The following is a 16,703-nucleotide window of genomic DNA, read 5'->3' on the forward strand; positions in this document are numbered from 1 at the left end:
AGTTAGTGCCCAAGGCTTCTGCTGCCGACTGACTGCAGAGGGAACGCCGCCTCGGGCCTCCCTCTAGACGCGGGTCACATCATCGAGATGCTATCGTGTCCATGACTGGGCAGCAGGTAGTTCAACTGTGGGGTTCCGATCGCTCTGAACTACACGGTGATACTGCAACCCCAGAAGAGAGAACGTTCGTCCTGTCCTTGGGTGCCGCAGAGAACGTCACTGCTGATTCGATGGCTCGCACTTTAAGATCAAAATGCACTATTTGTTGTCAAGGGTAAAGCTAGAGACGCATTTCAGTTCTGCCACCCCAGCAGCCAGCAAGCAGCATGGCGCCCACCCCGAGGGATCCGCACGTGTCCACGCGACCATCTAACCACACGGGGCGAGGACGGGAGACAGACATCAGCTGGTGGCCTTTTCCCTACCTGGCCTCTCTCCATCTGAACACTTGTCCCTCCTGTCCCCTGTTTTGGTATTGACAAACAGTGGATGAAATGGTATCCCCAGTCTTATACATTGGAGGAAGAGGTAGAACACAGAGAAGCAAATCTTTTGTTCAAGGTCACACAGCACAATTGGGGCTGAGCCTGAATCCTGGCTTCTCAGGAGAGGAATTCGGTTCTGCTCAGTGGCCTCTGAGCATCCACGTGCCCACGCTGGAGGCCAGTGGCCCTCATTCCATCCCTGCCTTTGACAGCTTCTGCATTACTTCGCAACTGTGATCCTCTAATGACCCCAGTTACCAAATAGGCAGGTGCCCGCGGTCCCTCTCTCAGGCACTGGCGTGAACATGGGGTCGAGCTCTGGCTCTGCCCTCCCAGCTGGGTGACTCCTGGAGAGTCATGGCCGCTCTGATGGTCAGGGCCCCTTGCTTATGCAGCAGTGACACACAGCTATTTCGCGCAATGAGATCAGGCACGCAAGTGGTTAACACAGCATCTGGCACACAGTAAGTACCCAGCAGCTGTCACTAATATTCCAATTAATAAACCATTGGCAACCTACGGTTTGGGGAAGCAAGCCCTCCTAGACTGCCCGGAGTACACATTTCTGAGAGCCCCACACTTCCAACTATTCCACTAGGAAGCCTTTCCAACTGGATGATAACAAGCCCTGATTCTAATTAACACAATTTTGCTTTCTCTTGATGGCCCATGGACATCACTATAAACACAGCGTTGGGATATATGCGAGGATGCCCCCAGGGCCTGCTGAGTCCTTGAAACTTCCTTCAAAGACCCCAGACTCTTTATGAATTGTGTATAAAGTGAGAGCAAGTCCTGGTCAAGCAAGAACCTCCATAGGACTTTGCCCGCCAGGAAAATCAAGCACAAGGACTTTGTGGCGCCCACTGAGGTATCCCAGGGGTCAGCTGGCCTCTGGCCCAAGAGGGTGTGGTTGCAGGAGCAGAGAGAGGTGACTGGGTTCTGTGCCCCCAGCACAGGCACCTGAGCACATGAGAGAGTGTACTCCCAGCCCTTGCTCTTGACAAAGGCCCTGTGTGACACAGCTAACGTGACCCACAGGAAAGTAGCGGCCAGGGACAAACAGGCAGATCCTGGGGACCTCCCTTTTCATCTGCAGTAACGCGCCTGCACAACCACCACAGATACACCCTAGCCCCGCCACCCACACGCATGCATGCACTTGTCTGAGAGGGGAACACCCACGTCCATCCACAGAGCAACTGGATAGAGAATGGCGGAGCTGATCGCTAACCTGGACTTCCATCTTTCTCCACATCCTGGTACCATCCTTACTCATACTTTACCTCTGAACAGCGAGTTAAGATAAGCTGCTCTGAGCTGCAGCGTGCCCTGGTGCACCAAGCAAACAATGCCTGCGCATGTACCCGTGCTAGGCGCAGCTCTTGCTACAGTGTTGTGTCGGAGAGTAACTGCCATTTGCCTAATGTCCACGGTGAACCGATTAAGAGAATATCTTCCAGGATCAGACCCTTTCATTTCAAACATGCCACAACCACTTCCTGGCAGAGTGATCCTGCGCCTTAAACCACCTGAGCCTCAGTTTCCTCATCTGTGAAGTGGGTCAATTACCTATTCAGGTCACTGTGCAACTGAAACGAGATACGCTAACGATGCCCGGCACCAAGCTAGGGCTCCACGCACAGTGTGTGCACTCTGCAAACGATGGATCCCTTTCCTTCCCAGGTCACAGGCATTATTCTCCCATTTGACAGATTACAAACCTGAGGCCCTAAGAGGTAAAGTGACTTTCCCAATGTTACCTAACAAGCATGCAGCGTATGAAGGCAGTGATCAGGGCTCCTCATGATGCCGCATGGCCCCACCTGAGAGGCCCACACAGGAAACAGCAGCCCTGTGGCCGTGTGGGAAAGCAGCGAGAGGAAGGCTTATTGCTCAAGAACCATCACAGCATCACAGTGCCTCCTGCCTCCCGAACAGAGCTGCTCGCTTGTCACTCAGGACTAGGGGACCGGGGGGAGGGGGGGACACTTTCCCATGTCACCAAGGCTCAAAGCAAACACAATTTCGCAAGCACGTCCGTAGAGTGCCGATAGAGCATGAGCCGCAGGGCTCCGTGCGAATGCGGAAACGCTCGGGGTAAAGTCCCCCAGTTCTGGCCCGGGACCCTGCGCGGTAACGAATGCCAGGGCCGTGCCTGGGAATGTCCCACAGCCACACAATGGTGCCATTGTCTGTCGGGAACACCAGCAGGCCGCAGGTGGCTGTGCCTTTAGGAAAATAAGCCAGGCAGGTGAATGAGCTGGGAGGGCCTGGCGGTATCTCCAGGATGAGGTTCAGGCACCCACTTCCTCCACACCGCGGGTTACCCTGCATCTTCCTCTCTCGCAGGGTTTTCCTAGACAGGCAGTGCGCCTGCACCACGTGTCCCAGGAGACAAAGAGCTCTCCCACTCATTCCCTCACCTGATCTCTCCCGCCTGTGTGTTGCAGGGGGCTGTACTTCAGTCGAAGGCCTACTGTGTGCTCTCATCCACAATCTCTCCCTGCCCTGGAGTGGCAGCTCTGGGAGGGCAGGAATTCCCCTCTATTCACCTCACTGAATTGTTCTAATCCCCTAGAAGAGCACTTGGCACACAGTAAGTGCTCACTAAATAGTTGTTACATTAAACACAGGCTCATCCCCATTTTACATACTGGGAAACAGAGGCTCTAAAAGGTTAAGTGCCGAGAAGAAGGTGAACTTGCATTTGACTTAGGCAGTCTGGCCCTGTAACTACCACCTCCCTGCAGCAGGTGACTCCAGGTTTCCCCAGGGCTTCCCTAGAAAACCAAATAAGGAAGAAGACAACTAACATTCTCCCTGCCCGCTTGGGTCCTTTTCCCACTCTCTCCAGCCTCTGAATCCAGACCTACATACCTCTCCACCACAGTGCCTGCCAGCTCCACGCCAGCCAGTGCTGGGGCTCCGCGTAGAACTTCCCGAGTTCTCTCTACTCTGTGCTCACTGGTTACTGAGCAGACTTCACATTCTCCGTCCAGCTCCTTTGGAAGCCAATGTCCACCAGTGCCACCTGGCAGGACAGCCCCACGCATGGGGCTGCCGAGCACCAGGGCCTTGACCACGCCAGGATTAGCTCCGTCCGGTCCTGCACGCCTCTCCTGCAGACTGGGGGGGACGGATGCCTCTCCTCCCCCACACCCAGGCAGCAGCTCGGATGCTTCAGCTTGGCTTTCTTAGCACAGGCTTCCCTGGACCCTGGGCCCCAGGCGAGACCCTGGCGTCCTGGGTGTGCTCAGACAGGTTGCTTGACATCTCTGAGTCTCAGATTGTTGAGTGGGAAGATAGAGATTACAGCTAAAGGATTCTACATCTGTTTTGACAGGGATTACTCAAGGCTTTGTGGCCTTGGATGACTTCCATTCTCTGAGCTTCACCTTCTGTATCTGAAAAGTGGGCTAATTAATCACGATGAGGACTAAATGTTTAAATGCTTAGCCCAATGCCTGGCATGTAGGTGGCACCTTGAAATATTCATTTCCTTTTGCACTCAACCCCCAAGTCCCCTCACATCCTCCGCAGCTCCCTGCCACTTTACCCTCAGCCCCTGCTGGCAGGTTTTCCACTTTGGGTGCCCTCTCTTATCCCCACCATTTATCAGAATGCTCCCCTTTCCTAGACACCCATCCTGACTGCAGCCTCTCTCCCTTCTCTGAAATTCACAAATCAGAGTGCCCCAGCTCCCCAGCCTCAGGGCCTTTGCACATGCTCTCCTTGCTTCCTGTGCTGCCTTCTCTACCCCATCCCCCAGCAAAAGCCCACACAATGCTGCAAAACCCAGGCCAAGTGGCAACCCTGGTAAGCCACTCCCAACACAGAACAATCTGTTCCCCCTTATTTCCAAAAGCACTTTGCACAGGCCTTTGTCCAGGCTAGGGCACTACAGCTAACTATTCACATCTCTCCATTCAGAGTTCCTCCAGAGTAGAAAAACAAGTTTTACATATCCTGGCAACACCAGCACCACACCTGACTCACTACAGGGGCTCCATAAACAAAATGCTGGACTTCCGGGGGAGTGAGGAGGTGGGGAGGGGTGGACAGAAGGAAGGGAAGTGGATGGGGCCAAGGACAGATGGAGAGAGGGACAAAGACCAGGGTCAACACACCGGTGAGAACTCAGATGGATGGACCCATGGAAAACACAAATGATGAACACCTGGAGGAATCAGTGAATGAGAGGATGAGTGTGCTCCTCTTCACTGCCTACACCGCAAAGTCCACAAAATCCTTCCCAGGTCCTTCAGACAGGTTGCTGCAGCAGGCACAGAAGACCGTGGCTAAGTAACGCTGTGAGTAGTGTGCTAGGAGGACCTGGCCCAGGTGCTACTGAAAAAAAAAACAAGACACTGCTGGAGCAGCCCGCCCGAGCACGCTGGCCCTGGCTTAAGAGACGTCACTTCACTTGCAAAAAATGTCAGGGAATTTGGGCCCTTACTAATTATCACCACTCTATTACACTTCCCTTATGTAAACTTACATTCAAATGATATTTTTAAAGGCAGCCCTACATACTCAAAACTCCTTCGGGCCTCATTATTTTAGGCGATTTAACAATTGTTCGCTCTCTGGAGGTTACATACATGCACGCCATCTGTAGGAGGGAAACCCTGCCAGCTCCGAGACCAGAAGAGGCACCCGAGAGGTGGGCATCGGCTTGGAAGGAGGGGTGACACCACGGAGAGCGGCAGGCGCTCCTCCTCCGGTGTCTTCCAGGGAAGGCCGGAAGGCCGTGGTGCAGTACTGCTGCTGAGCACACACAGGTGAGCCGGAGAAAGCTGCTTACTACTTTCCCTCCCCAGCACCTCTTCCAAGGAGATTTGTTTTGTAAAATGATGAGTATGAGTATGCAAATCTTGCAGAGCTGGAGACTGAGCTAGGATGCTTTGCATGAGAAAAAGGGAATTCAAGAGAAGAGGCAGGGTCTGGACTGGAAGAGAGGGAAGCAGCAGAAAGGCTGCTTGGGTGGGAGGGCAGAGGCAGGGGACCAGATGGAGGGGCGCTTAGCGAAGTCACCTTCCAGTCTAACCCTCCCCTTGGAAATCGGCAGTAAAACCGATACTCTTGATACTCTTTCTGGGGCTTTCTAGGGCACTCGGAATCCTCCGGAAGCTTGGGAGGCGCCAAGTTCTGCGTCCCAGTGGGTGAAGGGACAGGAGAGTCGGAGCAGGATTTAGTTCCAGGCCAAGTGGGTGGATGGTGAGCTCACCGTATCCCTTTCCAGCACCTCGCAGGCAGCTTGTCACGGGGCACCTGCTCGGCGAGTGCTGGCACAGAGCCCCTCCGCGCTGCCTCACTCTCCTTTTGCACAAGTCTCTGGATCCCCTCTCCACCACGGAGGCGCCCTGGCTGGCCCTGGACCCGACCGTGTCTCTCAGGCCAACCCGAGTGATCCAAACTCACCTGGGCCAGGTTCCATTCCATCAGGGTTGGCAAGGCCGCGGGAGGCAGGCAGCTGGGACGGGGAAAGTGAGCGCTGCTCCCTTGTGACATTTACACCTCCCATGGAGTCCTCCAGGGTCTAAGGCCAGGAGGTGGATGTGAGGAAATGCAATCACCCAGGCTAGCCTGGGAGACTCGGCTGCTTTGTTTGTAAATTGTAAATGAGTTAGGGCCATTCAGATCACCGCAGGCGAGTGGCTATATAAGGTGTGCATTGCTTATTACAATTCCTACCCCCTTCGGCACACTGAGTACATTCCTGGTGATTCTCTGAAGGCGTCTTTGACCCCAGAAACCTGAGCAGCCAGCCTATGGTGGTTGAAGGATTTCCCCTGGAGCAGAGGGGTCAGGTTTCTTGAAAGATTTTTTTTTTTAAACTTTTATTTAATGCATATAAACTTCTAAAGTACGACTTATGGATTACAATGGCTTCCCCCCCCATACCGTCCCTCCCACCCACAACCCTCCCCTTTCCCACTCCCTCTCCCCTTCCATTCACATCAAGATTCATTTTCGATTATCTTAATATACAGAAGATCAGTTTAGCATACATTAAGTAAGGATTTCAACAGTTTGCTCCCACACAGAAACACAAAGTGAAAAATAATAGATGATTTTTTTTAAATGATGATGAAATCAGATAAGACCTATTGTCATGTTTAATCCCAGTGAGAGTCAAGTTGGGAATTGATAATTTTTTTTTTTTTTTTTTTACAGAGGATCAGTTTAGTATGCATTAAGTAAGGATTTCAACAGTTTGCACCCCCATAGAAACACAAGGTGAAATATATTGTTTGAGTACTCGTTATAGCATTAAATCTCAATGTACAGCACACTAAGGATAGAGATCCCACATGAGGAGCAAGTGCACAGTGACTCCTGTTGTTGACCTTACCAATTGACACTCCTGTCCATGGCATCAGTAATCTCCCTATGCTCCAGTCATGAGTTTCCAAGGCTATGGAAGCCCTCTGAGTTCTCCGATTCTTATCTTGTTTAGACAAGGCCATAGTCAAAGTGGAGGTTCTCTCCTCCCTTCAGAGAAAGGTACCTCCCTCTTTGATGACCCATTCCTTCCACTGGGATCTCACTCGCAGAGATCTTTTGCCAGAGTGTCTTGGAAAGATTATTCAACAGCCTGAGTTATCTGGGAGAAGCAGATCCCCAGAGGACCTCAAGGAGAGTCCCCTTTTCGGGGTGAGGGGCAGAGATGGGGCATACAGCAAAAGCAAGGCAGTGCAGTCAGTCCTCTGTTCTGTTTTCACCCAAAGAGTGAGGTGGGGAGTAACTTAGGGCCCCCAGGAAATGTATGCTTACGTATAAATATACATATGAATAAAAATGGACTTTTTAATATAAGGGATGTACCAACCAAAAATAAGAAACCACAAGCACTGACCGTGGAATGAGTGATTGGAAAATGTCTAACCCCCTCGCCCCCCAAGCACACGCTTTGATGAACAGATATTCCTTGTTGAAAGTCTATAAACCCGAGGCCGGCACTGTGGCGTAGCAGGTAAAGCCGCAGCCTGCAGTGTCATATGGGCTCTGGTTTGAGTCATAGTTCCAGTCCCCACTGCTCTACTTCCAATCCAGCTCTCTGCTATGGCCTGGGAAAGCAGTAGAAGATGGTCCATGTCCTTGGGCCTATGCACCTGTGTGGAAGACCCAGAAGAAGCTCTTGCCTCCTGGCTTCAGATAGGTGCAGCTCCGGCTATTGCAGCCAATTGGAGAGTGAATCAATGGATGGAAGACCTCTCTCCCTCTCTCCCTCTCTCCCTCTCTCCCTCTCTCTCTCCCTCTCCCTGTGTGTAACTCTTTCAAATAAATAATAAATCTTAAGAAAAAAAAAGAAATTTATAAACCAGGGCTGGTGTTGTCTTCAACAACGCCAACAACCCATGTGAGCACCGGTTTGATTCCTGGCTGCTCCACTTCTGATCCAGGCCCTTGCTAACACACCTGGGAAAGCAGTGGAAGATGGCCCAAGTGCTTGGACACCTGCATCAAAGTGGCAGATGAAGAAGAAGCTCTTGGTTTCAGCCTGGCCCAGCCCTGGCCACTGGGGCCATCTGGGGTAATTAACTTGCAGGTGCAGGATCTTTCTCTCTCCCTCCCTCCCTCCCTCTGTAACTCTCACTTTCACATAAATAAGTAAATAATCTTTTTCAAAAATTATTCTATCAACCATAAACTTCCTGGATGTTATCTTAGTAACAAAGAGGAAATGTCACTCGGCCGTTACATATAAAATGTGAAGCCAGATCTGAGATGAAATTCTGCCATCACTTCTCAACGTATCCCAGTCCCAGCAAGTCCCTCAAACACTCCCATCGCAGTTTTTCATCGTGAAATGGGAACAGTAATGGCGGGTGGCGCACCAGTTAACCTGGAGGAGGCGGACCATGGGCAGCCCCTGTGAGCACAGGTGTCTGTATTCCCAAAGGGTAAGGGTGCTCATGAAGGCAGGCTCAGGAAGATCAGACATTCTCCTAAGTGGTCAGGGCGCTCTGTCCCATTGGGCAGAGAGGCCCAGGACCTGCCAAGGACGCTGATGTGCCATTTGTGGGAAAGCAGTGTGTTAAAGGCTTGAAGGGAAAACAAAACAAAACAAAACAAAACAAAACAAAACCTGGCCAGCAGGCAGGCAATTCCCAGCAGTGGCCGGCAGGTCCCTGCCCTAGGAACGCACTCCCTGCTCCTCCCCCTTTTGGGAGCCTCTTTCCTTTCTCAGCCACTCCATGGCCCAGACTCGGTCACAGTGGGAGTGACCTCAGTGGCCCAAGTCCTTCTCCAGCCAGAGGTCAGCGCTCCGGGGCATGGCAGAATTGCTGTGTTTTCATGTTAGGCTTGGATAGGCAGCCGACCAGAAACCAAGCTCACACCCAGGAAAGAAGGGGCGTCTCCCCTACCCACGGACAACCTGGCCCAGAGCACAAAAGAACAACTGGCACAACGGGACGTTTTTATTGTCACAGTCCTGGAAGCAAGCCCCGCTTAAATCAAGAAGAATAAAGTCCCAAGAACAGCAGCGTGGCTGTTTCTCCAAGACACACTGCCATCGGAACCTCCCCACCATCCTGGGAAGCGTGCACAGCCGGCTTTCTTCCTGGGTCACAGCGGAGGCTCGTGACCTTGGCGGGACAGAGCAGGCCATCCAGGCTGCGGTCATGGGGCAGTGACAACACTCAGGCCAGATCACACACACGGCCAGAGTGCGGACCGAGTTCTAGGATGACAACCAGAGGGAATCCTCTGTTCCTAAAAAGGGAGCTCCGTGTCTACGCAGCCAGGTTCAACAGGGGATGGAAATCCCCATGCACATGCAAGATGAGCTCATCAAAGTTCAGAAAGACACACAGGGATTCCTCCTACCAAAAGTCAGCTTTGAACCCACATCCTGCTTCACCGGGGCGGTGAGCCTAGACCCCCAGACTTAGCAGACACCCACCCAAAGACAGCCCCATTCATCGTGGGCAAAAGAAACCCAGGTCCTGTACCCTAGCAGTCTTCCACCTTTAATGAGCCAACAAGAGAATATCAAAGATTCAGAGGACTCAGGAGGACAGCTCACATGCAAAATGACCTCAAAACTGTGTCAAAAAGTAGCATCGTGCAGGGATTTTCCCCCCCTCATCATTCATAGCACATCACTCATATCCTTGTTTATAAAGGGCCACACGGAGTACCTGCTCACTAAAGCAAATGCTGTGGAAGCTTAAACACTTCACCATCAATCATGCCAAGGTCCGTTATGCACGGTAATCATTAAGCAAAAAAGAGAAGCACACAGTTCCCAGGAAAATAAGCCCCTGACACATCATCCTAGAATTCTAATGCTGGGTTGGATATTGGGGGCGGGGGGCGGGCAAGGAGAGTGGGGGTACACTCTGGAAGGGGAAGGATGAACGGCATCATTTTTGCGCAAGGAAGCAACTGAGGAGGAGCCCCCCCGCCCCGTTGTAAAGCTGTGCCCCTCCCAGCCCACTCAGCCCACACCCATGACATCCTGACTGCCACCCGCCCTGGAGCTACATCAGTTACCTGAAGGTTAAGGAAGCATGAGGGAAGAGAGGCGCCTTTGCCTTTTAGCTCTGTGAACACAAGCTCCCAAACAGATTCTCCACAGCAAAGGAAAAGCCAGCGAGGCAGCTGTCTTCCGGCTTGAAAGGTCCCATCGAGGCTGCCCTGGCCAGGGAGGGACAGGGAAGGGACGCCCTTCCTGTGCCACTCCAGGGTCTCACTAGACAGCAAATCACTTCCAGGGGCACCCAAGTTAGTCCTTGGTGACTGCAGAGCTCCCTGACAACTCTTCCTTCCAAGGCTTAACAAAAACCCATCTTTCTCCCAATTTGCACCTGCTGGGGCTCAATGGTTTAAAAAAACAGACTGAAACCAGCTGCACCTGTTGCTAACCGTGACCCCACCACACCCCTATCTGGCTTTTGGTTTATGCAATTGTGTTTTCTCAGGCCACCACCAAATCTCAGACAAATCCCTCTCTACCTGCTCTAAAAATACACCACCCAGCCCTCAAGTTGGGAGGACAGATGAAGATATAAACAAAAGCCAAGGAAGAGGCGGCAGCGACATCAGCAAAATGTTCCGCAGAGGAAACACCCACCCGGAGGGCTCATAGTCCCACCCAGCATGGGAAAGAAAGGAGAACCACCTCTCACCACAAGCCCCAGTCAAAAAGACTTCTTGGTCTCCCCCAGAGACCCTGCCAGCGTCCCTTGTGGTCGCTTACCACTTTATAATGCTCGCAGGAATCCCGACTCTGACCCCGGGTGGGGACCCATAGGTTGATGCTTATGGGCATGGCTTGAGCCAGGGCAGCACGGTCCTCAGCAGTCAACAGCCTGGGCCCTCTCCGGGGGTGTCTGATTCAAAGCAGTGCGGAGGCGTGAGAAGCCTCGAAGGTTAATTTTAGCTGAAGTCATGTACCCGCTGCGGTCAGATTTTCTTACACAGGCCACCTCCTGAATAGCTGCAGCTTAGGTTACCCCAACCCGCGGAGTGGACACGGGGGCGGGGGCAGGGGCACGGGCGCTCTGGCCCCTGCTCTGAGTCCAGACTGCTGAAATTCTTCCATCTCTATCTCCCCTGCCAAATCCCCTCACCCTCCGAAATAATCTGGCTCTGTGCTTACATTTGCATGACACACTTGGGGAAATAAATCAATCACAGTGTCTTTGGCAGCCCCAGGCAAACAAACCTGCCCCCCCACCCCCACTACGCTCTCGGCCCATTCTGGCACAGGCCGGGCAAGGATGCACTATGCTGTGCACACTTCGCCCAGGCTGTGGCTGCTAAAGCCACACAAGAACTTTTGGTTCTGCAGGGCGGTTTGACAACCTTCCTTGGCACTTGAGTGGCAAGGTGCAGCCACTTGTCCCGAGTTTGGCCTGACCCTCACTCTTAAGTGGCTGCCCCCACTGCTCTTAAAGGCCCGGAGTCTGTGTGTTTCACCCACAGGTCTCACCCCTGGCAAGGAAGCCGGAAGCCATCACTCCGTGTTGCACAGGTTTGGAAAAGGCGACCCAGGCATTGGCAGGGCACCAGGTTCCAGGTTTCAAGCAGGGGACAGGGTCGACATCAGGAGGAAGAAAGGTCACAGAAGCAGCAGTCTCGTTCTGGCCTCTCCCCCGGCCAACCTCAGAGCCAGGGGCCCATCAGCTTGGCTGCAAACCAGGCCAGTTTGATGAGAGTTCCCTGCTGGACTCAATTCTTGGCTGGTCACGAGAGTGCCTTTTTTCAAAGTGGACAGGATCACAGAAAGGCTATGAAAAATCTAAATAAATGCAGATTATCCTACGGTCAATCCTATGTCTGTGCTGGTGCAAACAAAATGCTGGTGTGCTGTGCCTAAAATAGGCAAAAAGCCCAAATCCAGGCAGGACTCCAAGTAGGATGCTATGCAGTCTTTGTTCCACCTGAGGTGTACCTGTTACACTCCCTCGACAACCCATACCTCTCCCATGTAAAACTCATTGCATGTGAAATTATTTCATTCATGAGGGTATTTATTGAGCATGCGTTCTACCACAAGCACTTTCCAAGCTTGAATAACTCAACAGTGAATAAATGATCTCTTGAGACTTTGGTCTATTGAGGGTAAGGGGTAGGAGAAAGAGACCAAACGGCAATAAACAAATATGCGAACCAAAACCAGAACCTAGTAAATGCTGTCACACTATGGCAAAGAGAGTGAATGGCGAGAAGTAGACACTGAGGGAGAAAAATCAAGAATGGCCTCTCTAGGAGGCAACATTTGATCCCAATGGGTTAAGAGGAGACCCAACGGATAAGAAGGGGACAGCCAGGCAAAGACTCAGGGCGGTGAGGGGTCCCACTGAGACCAGCAGCGCCAGCATCACCTGCCAACTTGTTAGAAATGCAGATTCTCAGGCCCTACCCCAGACCTGCAGACTCAGAAACCCCAGGGGTAGAGCCCAGCAGTCCGGGTTTGAACGAGTCCTCCACATGTGGCCCCTGCACACTACAGTTCAGGATCCTCTAAGCTACCAGAGGAGTGCTCGAGATGGAAGATTCCAGTCTAGAGACAACAGGTGTCTATTTTGCTCAGTAGTAGAATCCCCAGCCATTATCTCAAGGCCTGCTCCACAGTTGGAATTCAATAAATCTTTTTTTGACTGCTTGACAAGCTTTAAGTACCAGCCCCTTTACAGCCCAGATAAAAAATTCACAAAAAGATTTCTCTTTTCATCACAAAAGGATTGTCCTTACAAAACTGCAACAAGAGCACCCAAAAGGAAGAGGAGGCAGCGTCTGAGAATTCCAGGTGGCCAGTGGAAAACTTTCCACGGGGACAGAAACTGCCAGCCACTGAGATCAACTCTCCCGAGCTAATGAAACTTGGCATCACAAAGTTGGTAATTAGATTTCCTGGAAAAGGCTAAATGCGGTAGCCTTCTGCTTCCTGATTCTGAAGCTCAGTAAGAAAGGCATTAGTGTATGGCAGCTGGGATAATCATTTAATTGATCTTTTCCACCCACAGAAGCCTCCCTGCCCTGCTCCAGCCCACTGACTTGTAAATCAATGTCACCTTCATTGTGAGCATGAAAAGGCAGGGAAAAAAAATTCTCCCTTCCCAAACCAAATTGTAGCCAATTTCCTAATGGGGCCTGGGTGAGACTCTAAAATGGGTGCTCCCATTTCTCCCCTTCTGACTCCTGCCGGGCCACCCACACAGCTCCTTCCAGGCCAGTGGGCACTCCGGTGACAGGCACAGCGGGACAAGGATTCAAGGCCCCAAACTGGACAACATGTTGAAAACAACTAGAAAGGCCTTTGGCAGGTAGGAAGGGTTCGGTAAGTCATACACATTATTCTCCTCCTGCTCATGAGTGCTGTGTGTAATTCTACCCATTCAATCAACAGATACCCATTAATTAAGCACCCACCATGTGCCTTAATGGGGCCAGAAAGATGAGCAAAACTGACCTGGAGCTTATCATCTTGAGGGAGTGACAAACAGAAATCAAAGAAAGATACCGAGTAAGACATTATTAAAAGATGTCCAAGGGCACTGGTGACAAACGCTTCAAAGGTGAAATACATGACATCATGAGAGCCTGTGCTGCGAGAATTCCACCTGCCCAGAGCTTACTGAAATACAGATGCCCAGGTCCCAGGTAGGTACAGGGCCCAGACATGTGTGTTCCATAAACTTCAGAGGGGTTTCCTACTGTTGGACTGAAGGCTACAAACAGAACAGGAAAGCTAGAATGATCAAAATGGTAACAGATCAGAATCAGAGACTACAGAAACTAAAACTAATTTTCCTTTATAAACCAAACCGTCATATACTTTACAACTGACTTATCAGTATAAACTAATGTTTAACTTACTCTAAATATAATATTTATATATGTATATATGCAAAGGTTAGTATACACATAGATACTTCACATTGTAAAAAAAATATTTATTTGAAAGGCAGAGTTACACAGAGAGGGAGACACAGAGACAAAGAGAGAGAGAGAGAAAGATCTTCCATCAGCTAGTTCACCCCCAGATGGCCACAATGGCCAGGGCTGGGCCAGGCTGAAGCCAGGAGCCTGGAATTCCATCCGTGTCTCCCACATGGGTACAGGAGCCCAAGGACCTGGGCCATCCTCTGCTGCTTTCCCAGGCATATTAGCAGGGAGTTGTATTGGAAATGGAGCATCCAGAACTCGAACCAGTGTCCATATTGGTTGCTAGCGCTACAGGCAGCGGCCTGACCCTCTGTGTCACAATGCCGGCCCCTACACACATATATTTCTTTGTTCTCCAAGCTGAAGGGTCTAAAAGCAATGATACCCAGGTAGTAACAAGCACCTCTAGCACCCAGATCGTGGTTTCTAACACTATTCTCCAACCAATAAAGGACTCAGGGCTCCTTGGAGAAATAGCCGATTCTTAGGCCGGCGCCGTGGCTCAATAGGCTAATCCTCCACCTTGCGGCGCCGGCACACCGGGTTTTAGTCCCGGTCGGGGCGCCGGATTCTGTCCCAGTTGCCCCTCTTCCAGGCCAGCTCTCTGCTATGGCCAGGGAGTGCAGTGGAGGATGGCCCAGGTGCTAGGGCCCTGCACCCCATGGGAGACCAGGAAAAGCACCTGGATCCTGGCTCCTGCCATTGGATCAGTGCGGTGCGCCGGCTGCAGCGGCGGCCATTGGAGGGTGAACCAACGGCAAAGGAAGACCTTTCTCTCTCTGTCTCTCTCTCACTGTCCACTCTGCCTGTCAAAAATAAAAAAAAATTAAAAAAAAAAATAGCCGATTCTTGCACTGGTGCAGGAAATAATCAAGATAACTTGAAGCACATTATAGTGTCACAAAATAAGGATGGATCCCCACACCAAAACACAAAGGAACATAGGAGCCAACTGAGAGAGCTCCCAGCGGCCAAAGCTGGCCAGCCTCAAAACAATTGGCACAACAAAACAAAGTAGTATGGGATGGTAACTCGGAAATTGAAACACACAGCCCTGGATTCATTCTAAGGCTAAAAAAAAAAAAAAAAAAAAAAAGCACCGTGGTGTAGTGGTGAAGGTGCCACTGGGACACCTACATCCCACACTGAAGTGCCTGTGCATGCTCCTGGCTCTCCTCCAGAATCCAGCTTCCTGCTAATGCGCATCCTTGGAAGCAGCAGGCCATGGCTCAAGCAGCTGGGCCCCTGCCGCCAACATGAGACTGGCATTGAGTTCCCGGTTCCTGGCTTCTCCTGGCCCAGGCCTGGTTGGTCTGGACATTTGGGGAGTGACCTAGAGAACAGAACATCTCTCTGTCTGTCTACCTGCCTCTCTCCCTGTTTCTGCCTTTCAAACAAACATAAAAGGCATAATTGAATAAATAAATGAGGAAAAGAGAAAACACTCCCATGCAAAAATAACACCAGATAACTTCGGTGGATATTCTGCTCTCAAGGGTCAGTGTGGGCTGCACAAACAGTATAGCAAGGAAAGGAGGGAGGGAGGAACTTCCCAGTGGAGAATCCTGACAAACACTGCCTTAGCCAGGACATCAGAACCAACACAAGCATTAGCAAGTCCTGCTGAGAGACACTAGGTGATGCCAACAGCAATTCCTCTCCAACACTCACAGCCCCAGTCTAACCACAAGAAAAGCATCACACCAATCACAACTGGGGAGCAAGGGGGGGGGGTCAATACAGTCTACAAAATGCCCGAGTAGCACACACCTCCAAATTGTCCAGGGCATCCCAAACAAGCCAAGCCTGAGAAACTGCCAGAGCCCAGAGAAGCCTAAGGAGACCGACCACTACTTCTAAGGGTACCCTGGATGGGGTCCTGGGACAGTGAGAGGACATTAGATAAAAACTATGGGTATCTGAACACAGGCTTGGGCTCTGGCTGCGGCTGTTTCAAGGACGGTCCCTTAGCTAGGGTATGTGTGCTAAGTTGTTAGCAGTGGGATGGGGTCTGTGGCAACTTTCCACACCACCTTCATGACTTCTCTGTGAAGATAAACCCATGCTTAAATGCAAAGCATATCTATAAAAGGACAAGTACAAAGCTCCCCAGTTGACAGTGCTGTGCAACAAAGGTTGACAACCCAATTCTTCATCCCGCCGGGGATAACAAGTGTATATAGCTGTCTCACCGGCTGAATGCTAACCTCACGTTTAAGACCACAGAAGTTCGGAAATTTTCACATGGGGGTGTATCCACACACACACTCACAGACAACATACATGGGAATACGTATATAAAGTTTATACCCTAGTTAGTTTGTACAAGAAACTCTTCCTGCACAGTGGATTTCCTAGAATGCTCATTAGTAACTATTAAGGATAAAAGGATTTAACAAACAAGAAGCCATTCAAACCTCCAGAATTTGCTTTGATCCATTCAAAAGGACCATGAAAGAACGGTTTGTGCCCAAAGAACAAGTGTTGGGAATCTCCCAGCTAACAATCCTGAGCCCTCACTCAAAAGATCCCATTTGTTCATTTGTTCTTACAGATTCTGCATTTGGTTCTTCCTCACCGTTGAAAAGAAGGAGCAAAACGCCTGAGGGTCCCTCAAGTTGACCAGGTGAAAACACGATGTGACACATTATAATTAGTCTTATCAATCAGAAAACACCTGATCCTAAGAACTTCAGTAGTCTTGGAAATGTCTCCAAAATGAATTACATATTCAGAGGCCCAGATATGAGGATCTTTAGGAGAAAAAAAGAATCCTACTTAGGACAGGAACTACAAGCCAGTTTTTACCAG

The 16,703-nt window shown here is 50.9% G+C and overlaps 1 protein-coding gene across 11 annotated transcripts in view; it reads right to left on the reverse strand.

Annotated features, from left to right (window-relative positions):
• Positions 1–16,703, reverse strand: part of NAV2 (neuron navigator 2) — a 757,965-nt gene that overhangs the window by 293,878 nt on the left and 447,384 nt on the right. The window contains exon 1 of one of the 11 annotated variants that reach the window (XM_051824903.2): positions 10,699–10,841. The exons of 9 other annotated variants lie outside the window; for them this stretch is intronic. In XM_051824903.2, the coding sequence (XP_051680863.2) occupies positions 10,699–10,770 (72 nt within the window). In that variant the 5' untranslated portion in view covers positions 10,771–10,841. Of the gene's footprint in view, positions 1–10,698; positions 10,842–16,703 lie in introns of those variants that run through there. One more of the 11 variants, XM_070072509.1, reaches the window with a different exon arrangement.

Source organism: Oryctolagus cuniculus, chromosome 1, assembly GCF_964237555.1.
Source record: "Oryctolagus cuniculus chromosome 1, mOryCun1.1, whole genome shotgun sequence".
Lineage (NCBI taxonomy): Eukaryota > Metazoa > Chordata > Mammalia > Lagomorpha > Leporidae > Oryctolagus > Oryctolagus cuniculus.